Source organism: Synchiropus splendidus, chromosome 17 (genome assembly GCF_027744825.2).
Source record: "Synchiropus splendidus isolate RoL2022-P1 chromosome 17, RoL_Sspl_1.0, whole genome shotgun sequence".
NCBI lineage: Eukaryota > Metazoa > Chordata > Actinopteri > Syngnathiformes > Callionymidae > Synchiropus > Synchiropus splendidus.
Genome location: NC_071350.1, coordinates 6,186,084 through 6,196,901, shown reverse-complemented (window position 1 = coordinate 6,196,901; position 10,818 = coordinate 6,186,084). Strand labels below are relative to the sequence as shown.

Sequence of the window (10,818 nt, the reverse complement as noted above, 5' to 3'; positions counted from 1 at the left end):
TGCTCTTTCTGTTTCAGATTTCCTGTCTTGGCTCCCTTCATGTGTGTCTCTACTGATCCAGTGACGGCCTCAGTTCTTCTTATTGTGTGTCTTCTTTACGTGTCTGTGTTTATTAATGCCTTTACAGAACTCTTGCTGTCTCATCTGTTCGCTTCCAGTTGCTATCTGCATTTTTGTTTCCTTCTCATTGGTGTACATTGACTTCAACATTTTGTCTTCGCAATGTGTGCTATTAGTTGAAACATGACACAACAGTGTTTTATTTCGTTTGTCTTCAATAATTCACATTCCAATTTAAATTGTATATTTTTATTTAGATTTTATTTGACATTGACATTAACTGGCCAGTGCGAACAATAAACATTAGTACGATTTGGTTTAGTTAGTTACTAATGCATTAAAAATTCTCATGCTGTGTTATGTTGTATGTCCATCTGACTGCATTTGTAAAAATGGCCGACGCGAAGAACAAACAAGCGCATTAACATTAATTATTTAAAAGTGGAACATATTGTTGCTTTAAAGAGAAACAAACAAACAAACAAAAAAAACCGAGTGGACGCATAGTATGTATACACCACTAGATGTCCACAGTGGACCTTTCTTTGAAGCACCAAACTTGTCTACACCACGACTTCAGCTCAAAGTTCACTCAAGAAGTCAGTTTATCGCTATTGTGATAAAGAAATAATAGGTTATCAAATATGTGCAGTTTGTAACGTGCTTGCACGGTGAGTTGTTTGTCAATGAGGTTGTCCTTTAAAAAAGGGACAGCTCGCGCAGCTTCGCAAAACTCCAAACGTGTTTTGTCCGTGTAGAGAAACGGTAGTGACGTCATCAACTAGTTGACGCTCCCGTACTCGCTCAGAATCGATTCTGCAGCTTGCGCGAAACATACTGACAATTCATTATCTTGGGGCCGTCGGAGCGACTACATTGCTAAAAAAAAATCCCACCCTGGATCAGGAATGCCCGAAGTCTTAAACAGTTGAAGGAGGGTACGGCTCAATACCGGGAGTTAGTCGAGATGTTCGGACATCACCGAGAGTTGCTACGAAGAAAAGGTGAGAGACTCTAATGCGCCGCCTGGATTGTTGCAACCCTACCTTCGTCTTTAACGATTCGATTTGGCCCAGTCACAGAAGCTGGCTGTTCAGCGTGGAGACCACCGCTCAGTGGATAGACGTGCTGACTAAGTTTTAAGCGTCGTACCGGAGAAAAAGCCCCTGTTGTGCTCGAGTGTGAGTCATGGCAGAAAGTGATGTCGGGCTGCGGGTGCGCGCACGTCAACCATTCGGGGAATGTTCATAGTTGTAGTCCACCTAAAAAAAACTGGCTGTGGCATGCGACACCGGGGCCTGATTCAGAGAGCTTCTACTGCTTTTCAGTATTTGAACTCGGATGAAAGTGGTTCAACAACGACACCCTGGATCACCCGGGGACAACACTGCTATAAAGGTTCGGTGCAAGTGACTAGACGCAGTTCGAATAGGAGAAATGACCGGTTTTATTACCGCGACATCAGGGATTGAAACACTCTGCAGTGTTTTTCAAACACACTCGTCAAAAAGCCTTAGTAGAACAGTTTGTGAAATAGTGTTGTTACTGACATTGGGCTCTTTCGGCATGCTATATGCAGAAACAAAATGTTAAAATGTTTCTGGAAAGGGGTGGGCAATATGGCATACATATTATGATTCATTTATTCTAAATAACGGTTCCGATTTTTAGCACGATCGTGCATGTATTTTTGAGAATAAATTGCAATTTTCTATTCAGTGTTAGTCCGAAAAGGAAAAAAAAAGCACAAGTCTGACAATTCTTTTACATTATTTGCCTCAGCTTGCTTCATGACTTCTATTATTCTTTCTCTCTTCACATTTTGGAGTAAATTTATTTGGTTCTGCATTTTGATTGTGGCAAAGTTAGCTCTGTGGTGCAGACTGTCTTTGGCGAAGTGGGTCCGACAAGGAGCTCTCCATCGGTCTGTCATGAAGGTGTGTGGTCAACTTAGAAAAAACAAAACCGTCTCCTTCTTCACAGAGTGTTAGTGGGAAGAGGAGCGCAGCAGCAAGTGATGGATCAGTTTTTGTGATCAGAAATGACAGGCAGTGATCGGCATTCACCAATCACATTGATATCGGCCGATCAGGTTTGGTGGCTGATCGATGGGCACATCCCTAGTCATGATGTGATAAGGTAGACAGGAAAAAAGCTGCACCGGTAGTGAAGCAATTTGTGAACTGTGTTGTGGAGCTTGCTGTAAAGAATTTTATTATCTGGGTCAATCGGTCTTGCAGCAGCTTTTGCTAGATCCTAGCTTTCCTCAATAAGTTTGATTCCTGATGTTGTATGATAGATGTTTGCAGAGCTTCCTTTATAAGTATAAGCTTGACAGTGTTTGGTATATTGCCAGCTGTGATTGCATTTTTTTTTACTGTTTCGCCATTTGCAATTACACTCTTTTACTGAAATTGAAAATTTTTAAAATACACATTGCCACTTTAAAAACCATTGAAACTCACGTGTTATTGAAATATCATTGAGTCTGAAATGACCAACAGATTCAAATAGACTTTTGTTGATTTTTATTTTATTTTATTTTATTTTTGAAATGCTTTATAATTTATGTGATTACATTGTTTTACCAAAAAAAAAAAAGAACAAAAAAAAAAATAATAATAATCAGAGTAGAGCGAGCTTGGAGACATTACTTCAGAATAATCGTTATTTCATACTTCTGCAGGACTGTACATACAATTATTAATGTGTGCATTTTGTGCTCTGTGTTTTAACAAGAAATCATTAAATATAAATGTTCTTTGTCGCAGTGTACATGTGAAGGCAGCAATAAACTCTGGAATAGGACAGTTTACACTCCAAAGCCTTTATTAACAAAAGCAAGAGGATATAGACACGATACGAGTGACACATGCTTTATTTTAATGTTGAAAAAGCATTTTCTGCCAGGTCTTGCACGCTCTCACAAGGGCGTTTATGGAGTGCTGTAGTGCCGTCACAGGCAAGAGAGAGTGAGAAGGGTGAGCGAGGCAGACATTGCAGGGGAGGACTTAGCTCCTCAAACGCATCATTGATGTCATTAAATCAGTCACGTATATGTTATTGGAGCAACGCAAATGTCCAGTCCGTTCATTAGCACTGGACCAAACCAGTCGATCACAATGAACCCCTGCCAACGATTCATGTCATCTTCTTTTGTTGGTGACTTAGTTTTCACCCATTCACATGATCAGAGCACAAAAGAGACTTTTCTATTGTTATGGTGTCATTATGTCAAGCTGTAAACATTTTCCACAACTCTGCAGTTGAAACAATGAATGAAACAGCGCAATGTCGTGACATCTCTGCCCCTGCTCCCTCCCGAACTCTGTGGAAAAACTAAGGGGCTGACCCCTCGGTGGAAACACGGCATCAGACACCTGCATGATCCTCAAATAGTCCACCACAGACAGCGTTTTGCCTCATCTCATAACCGTGTTTCTTTTCCTCAGTTAGTCCTGAAGAGATCCAGCTGCTGGTCCGTTCAGGCGTTTCTCCTAAACTGCAGGACCAAGAGGCGCCAGTGACACGCCTCATCAAGGAGGAGGAGGAGGAAGATGGGGAGCACGAGGAGGAGCAACTTCAGGTGCTGGAGGAGGCAGATGAATGCAAAGTACCATTCACGATTGTTACAATAAAGACTGAAGATGAAGAAGATGATGCTCAATACTCACAGCTTTATTCAACTGAGGAGAGGCCAGATCCTCACACATGCAACTCGACTCAACTAAAAGAAGAAGATGGATGTGATTATGGACAAACCGAGAGAAACTCTCATCTATGTCACCCTCCCACTGACCACGAGACGACTCAGTCTTCAGATTGCGAAACTGAAGACAGTGAAGACTGGAGCAAATCCACTGATCCCCTGCTAGATTCTGTGATGATGGCTAAAGTAAAGCACTGTTGCACAGATTGTGGACTATTGTTTAGATCAGAAAGCCATCTGATGGACCACATTAGGAGTCACACTGGGCCGAAACCATTTAGTTGCTCCGTTTGTAATAAAGCGTTCTCCCGTCATAATACGTTACTGAACCACATGGGGACGCACACCGGAGAGAAAAAGTACAGCTGCAGTGTTTGTGAAAGGAGATTCACTTGGCCTACACAGTTAACAAACCACCAGTGTGTTGATGTGAACAACCCCACTGTAAAAAAGGGTTTTGTTTGTTCTGAATGTGGGAAAGTGTATAGCTCCCAGCAAACTCTGCATACTCACAAGAAAATCCACACGGGAGAAAAACCATTCATTTGTTCTGAATGTGGGAAAAGATTTGGCTTTAAGGGTGATCTGACAAAACACCTGCTAATTCATTCAGAACCGCAGCATGTTTGTTCCGTTTGTAACAAACGCTTTACTTTGAAAGTGGCTTGTGATCGTCATTTCCGAAGAGTTCACAACCAAGAGAAACCATTCAACTGCTCAGTTTGTGACAAAAATTTTGTGGACCACAGCTCCCTGAAGTGCCATATGAGAACGCACACCGGAGAGAAGCCTTTTACTTGCTCAGTTTGTTGTCAGAGTTTCCGTATTGTCGCAGATCTAAAGAATCACATGCGAAAACACACTGGCGAGAAACCCTATGCATGTTCTTTTTGTCAGAAGTGTTTCAGATTGAGATCTGATCTAATTGTACACATAAGAATACACACAGGAGAGAAACCTTATGTTTGCTCTGTGTGCAATAAAGCTTTCTCAGCTAGTGGAAACCTAAACAGTCACAAGAAAAAATGCTGTGATAAATCGGTTTGAGTCTTTGCTTGTCCTTATGATCTAATGTAATGGCAACACCGGAGTGTGTGAGGGTGAACTTCTGAAAATAATCATAATAATTATACATTTTGGACTTAATCCATGGTAACTCATGGTTTGAGAGTTATCTACAGTGTTAGTAAGATGAAACGTCGCCTTACCTCAAGTGTGGTTTGTTTTTCATTTTTTTATTTTTATATCAACCAGCAGGTCCAAGCTAATTGATATTTGTCATCCACTGAAACTGTGAGGGATGCACAGGCACAACTTTTTTTTTATTTTTTTAAAGGAGCTGTTTGACTGAAACAGCCATTTTCCAAACTTTAACTTGAAATTACAAACATTAAAAATGTTATTTGGATGTGAAGCTTCTCTTGCTTCAGGACAAGTGGCTCAATGTCAGAAGCTTGAAGAGAAGGTGACACTACATCACGTTCCTCATCTAGACATTCCCACCTCCCCTGCAGTCATTGTAAGCTTTGTGTAAATAAGATAATATTGAGCCTCAGTGTCTGTATGACTTTTATTTTTTTTAAGTTTCGTTTGAAAATGTGAACTGCTGTGTTGGTAAAAATTAAATAAATCTGTCTTATTCATGTGTGGTATTTGAATTATCGCATAAGGGATCTGTATTCTCCGCTCAAGTTCAAATTATTTGTAATGTGTTTAATTATTTAATGTACACAATGTTCTCTGAATCAGGCCATTTTCTATCTCTTAAATTTTCCTACCTATAGCAACTATTGCGTTGTGGACAGAGCATTCAGCGTGTTGGAGAGCATTGCTGCGGGTAGTTGCATGAAATCATCTGGCTGTGCCTCCAGTTTCTCGTGTCTTGGTGGATAGATGGATTCCCAGCATCCTGGATGAACCTCGATAGTGAAACCACCAAACAAGTGATTTTTCACCAGTTACCTGACAATGATTCACTCACTTTGATTTGAACAGAATCATATTTCGACTTTGGACAATTCATTACTTTTTCATTTTCATTTTTTTCACAAGGCTCCTCCTCATCATCCTCTGAAGTTCCTGGAGTGAACATGTTGAAACTGTGTGTCTGTTATGAATACAAAGGGGCAAAGGTATTCAAGAAGACACGTGCCTACCAGTTGGGTGAAGCTGCTCAGTGGCGCTGGCGCAGGTAAGATGCACTTTGATGCTGGAGCTGGAGTCAGATAAAATGATACAGCTGATGTACAGAGAACGGTAGCAGTTTCGCACTCCTACTTATAGGGTTTACTGAGCGACGTACATCTGCTTGCCATCTCCGAATGAGGTAAATGTTCCCCAGGTGCCGGAAACACTTTGAGTGGCAGCGGCTGGTGGAGGAGCAGAGGCAGTGGAGGCTGCACAAGTCTTTTCTTATGACTTGTGATCTCTGACCATGTGGGTAGGAATTAGTACCATTTCGAGGGTCACCTGACAGATCCACACATGATGGAGTCTAAAATGAACTACAATGTAATACTGACATGTGCTATACTGTATGATATATTTCTGTTTCAAGCATTTGTTGTCAAAAACACAGGTTGAATGACACTAGCCTAAAGGAGACAACATTTTTTTTAATATCTGTTGCAGGAACTGGTCAATGTTTCTAAAAAATCTATAAATCAGTGCCTGAAACATGTGCAAAAGACATCTGTATTTGGGTATATTTGATGTTCAACTGTGTGGATTTGCGGAATTTTTGTTTTGATTTTGTTTTAAGACTCAATCAGAATACATTAATTCAGATTATGGAGCGCTCATTTAACCATAGTGTGTTGTTCTTCGGAGGATGGATGGCCGTTTGAGTTATTTTTTTTTTGATGCCCCGAGGTTGAAAAACCTGGTTAAAAGAGATAGGATTTTTATTTTGTCAATATCACAACACAGCATCTAACATACTGTGGCATGGCTTATGATTGTAAGAACACCTCCTGTCCTCAAAAGGGGAGGGGGCATAGGCCTCTTTTATAATATTCAAATGACATCAATGTTCTTCCATATCAGTACTTATATTCAAATATTATTGTATATTTATTTCTATGTCTGTTTTTATTATTATGATTGTTATTACTATATATTTTTATGATCTTTTGATCTGTAGTCAAAATGTTGTTAGACAAAATACCAGACTGCAAGTCTGATTTACCATTTAAGTACTAATACATTTAAGTACTGAACATAGTACATGTATGAAGACAAAAATATGGTACACAGATACATTTCATTTTATAAACCAATTTATCTGATTAAATATGGTAACAACATGACATCACAACGTAGCAAAAGCTTCCATTGGAGAAGAACATGTTTCCTGCAGAGACAAGCTCATCATCTCGGTTTGGAATTGCACCTAAATTATTCATATGACACATACAAACATCATAATTCAATTCGTGCCCATTCCTTATTCACAGCATCACAACGGAAACCAAGCCTTCCAGATCTAGGAGGTACTGCACACTGCAGAATAGTACACTTAACACCTGTGACATGTGTTTATTCATGGAAAATATACGAACAATAACCAACTAAAGTGCGATTAGAAACAATGGTAACTGCCATCTGTACCAGTGCTTGTTTTTGTCATGTTTTCGGACTACATACCAAATTTTGTATCAAAATTTTGTAATACACACTAGATGATGGACCCCCTGTGCTGTACACCTTTGGATTTGTCAGATCGGTGGCTACATAGCATATGATGAACATACTGCAGGAGCCGAGATGTCACCTTATTACAAGGTGGTAATGTGCTGAATGCTGGTTTAGGTACCAAATGTGTCCAAACTGCTGCCTAGTGATGACTAGGCATGGACAGACTCCACTGGCAGACACACTTTCTATCTGTTTCTCTGCATGGATGCTGCCATTCAGCAGGCAACAATAGACTAGATTGGATAACCTTTATAAACAACATCCCTCTGTATAGGGTGTGAATTGTTAGATTTTTCTCTTGCTGTGCTTTGTCCATATTTGTGAGACAGTTGTACGATGATAGTGAGAGGTCAGACACAAGTAGTTCGACCCAAGTCTCACACCTATCTCTGCTTCATGCTGCTCTTTTGGCAGCAGCACAGTGCTGAAACCCAACTGAGTGTTGTGAATGGTGTTCCATCCCCATACAATAAAAATAATTAACAAATACAAGATGGGTCTGGAAAAATATAACAACAAAACAAACTTTAAAGAGAATCGGATGTAACAAATGGAGCAAATATGTTGTGAATTAAATAGTGCTTTATCAGATTACGCTCAGCTGTAAAACACATTCCACATTCTGAGCACAAAAAAGGTTTCTCTCCAGTGTGAGTTTTCCTGTGTATTTCCAGATTTTGCTTTGAGGTATAGCTTTTGCCACAATCAGCGCAGAAAAATCTCCTTTTCCGAGGAGGACTTTTATCATTGGGACACAAGTGATTTTTAATTTGTGCAGGCCAGACAAAAGACCTGCCACAAACACTACAGTTGTACTTTTTCTCTCCTGTGTGCGTTCCCATGTGGTTCGCCAAAGTGTTACGCCGCGTGAACTTCTTTCTGCAAACTGAGCAGCTGAATGGTTTTTCTCCAGAGTGTGTGACCATGTGAGATTTCACTTGGTCTCTCCGTGAAAAACGTTTGTTGCATTCAGGGCAGCTAAATGGTTTCTCTCTTCTGTGAGTGCCCATATGGGTTTTGAGATTGCTTTTCCTTGTGAAACTTTTTTCGCACACTGGACAACTGAAGGGCTTGTCCCCTGTGTGAGTGCTCAGGTGCGACTTGAGCTGGTCTTTCCTGGAGAAGGACTTGCAACATTGATAGCAACTAAAAGTTTTGTCTACTGGTTGAGGATGAGCAGATTTGTTCCAGTCATCACTGTGATCAGTATCCGAATCAGCAGATTGTGCCTCATGGTCAGTATCTCGGTGCATTGAGTAGCTCTGAGAAGCTGATTCTTCTTCTTCTTCTTTCAGTCGACAAGATGAGATGCTGGCGTGGGAGTCCGGGTTCTCCCCAAATGGAACATGATAAAACTGTAGGTATAAAGATTCATCTTCCTCATCCTCAGTCTTCACAGGAACAGGAATGAATGTTACTTCGGACTCTTCCTGCCCTCGAACCATCTCTCCTTCTGGATCACTCCAAAGTTCTTCCTCTTTAAGAAGGTCCTCTGGCTCCTGGTTCTTGGTCAAGTCATCTGAAGGGAAATCTTGACTCACTATGTGCTTGGTGCCATCTATGGAGCTCACTGAAACAGACACAGACGTTAATGATCACCTCCTTACCCACAATTCAATTGAACAATTTCCCACCCCCAGTCCATCAGCTGTGACTGGATAACCGAATCTCCTGGATACCGCAACAGATAAATCACATTAGTAATAAGTAAAGCTGAATGTCAGGTTCACACGGTTGAACATTATGTAATTGACATTTCAAATGGTAAATGAAATAAAAGGAAAGATGTGGAACTGTTTTTAATGATAAGAGGATAACTACAGATTAAAAAAAGTGAGTAGGAGCTGAATCTGTTCACATTTCCAGGTGTTTTTCTATTGATGCCATTTATGATTGGTCAAAATATGCACAGACACTGGGCAGAGTTATTATTGACAGACAGCAGTGTCTCAGAAACGATAGCAAGCAGAAGCTTAATTTCATAGACTGTCATTCTTTCAGATTATTTTCTTCTATGAGAAGAACATTTTCCAGGCAAATATTACATTATGAAACCAATATCAGCTCTATTTCAGGTCAAAAGCCATGAAGGGTAGGACATCTTCTCACTCATGCTATTCCAGAAGAGCCTTGCAGCAGGGCAAAAAAGGATGGAGGAGTACTGACCTAGTAGTCTGACAGTTTGTGTATGTTTGTTCTGAAAATACTTATTGAATTTCCCTCACACAAGGTTAGTGCCATCAGTTAAAGAAGAAAGAAGAAGAAGAAAGGGGTTATCACATATCGTATAAAGACAAAAAACAAGCAAAGGATGAAGATGCTAAGACGCTAAGGACAAATTCCGACTACTATATTCATATTCTCAACAATAAATAGAAAGGAAAAGCAGCGGTCCAATCTATTTTTAGTTATTACGCTGATCCTTTGATTTGTACGTCTGATATACACTAGCTAACTGTCAGACTCTCCTCACTGAAACGATGAAAACACCGGGTCGAAACGTCACTAACGGTCTTCATCACTGGTGCCATGGCTTTTATGAAGAGGGGGAAGTCAGGTAAAACCTGAGAGAAAACAATAGTGGGAGCTCACAACAGTCTGCAATAGATAATCTTACTGTTTATGTTTGGCTCGCTTTGTTGTCCAAATATTGCGACAACGTCCCTGGCAGGGGACGACTCCGCCGTGGCTAATATTCTTCTTATTTTGGGCAGTTTAAGGAGTTAGTATCTGTTAGACAGCTGCGGTCGGGGAATTCAGCAGGCGCATGCGCAGTGGCCATGTTTTTACGGTTACTCAAAAGGGACAAACACAGGCATAGACTTTGCGATTCTTGAAACGTATATATATATATATATATATATATATATATATATATATATATATATATATATATATATATATATATATATATATATATATATATATATATATATATTTATATTTATATTTATATATATATATATATGGATTTTTAATAATCCATATATAGAAGAGATGCAGTTGTTATTGCAAGTTTTTAATGATATCCTTACATTCAATGTGGAAACATTCCATCAGTGTGATACACCACCATCTCTGGCTATGTAGCATGTTATCCTAAAATATAAATAATTTTTCTTATTATAATTATCATCATCACAAGCCTCAAATAATATTTTATTACGTGCATATTTCAATAACAGCATTAAAAAAAAACAATTTAGTGATAATGATTTGTTTGACAATTATTGCATTGGACAATAAACATACATTTAAACATCCTATTTTATCCTTCAGATTTTGACCTCATTAAACAAGAAGGGAGCTCCAGTGGTTAAGCGAAGTGCAGATTTTTCATAAATATTCCAGAT

The 10,818-nt window shown here is 39.6% G+C and overlaps 2 protein-coding genes across 2 annotated transcripts; one reads left to right on the top strand and one right to left on the bottom strand.

Moving 5' to 3' along the window:
• Positions 1–844: 844 nt before the first annotated feature.
• LOC128748670 (gastrula zinc finger protein XlCGF57.1-like) lies at positions 845–5,398 on the top strand. The gene is made up of 2 exons (XM_053847620.1): positions 845–1,064; positions 3,513–5,398. Exons 1-2 carry the CDS (start codon positions 1,028–1,030, stop codon positions 4,814–4,816), a joined length of 1,341 nt encoding a protein of 446 aa, XP_053703595.1. The 5' UTR covers positions 845–1,027; the 3' UTR covers positions 4,817–5,398.
• A 1,663-nt stretch (positions 5,399–7,061) lies between these two features.
• LOC128748683 (gastrula zinc finger protein XlCGF8.2DB-like) lies at positions 7,062–10,226 on the bottom strand. Its single transcript, XM_053847629.1, has 2 exons — positions 10,083–10,226; positions 7,062–9,035 (listed from the first exon to the last, which is right to left on the bottom strand). Coding segments are annotated over exons 1-2 (1,044 nt in total). The 5' UTR covers positions 10,084–10,226; the 3' UTR covers positions 7,062–7,992.
• Between the last annotated feature and the right edge of the window lie 592 nt (positions 10,227–10,818).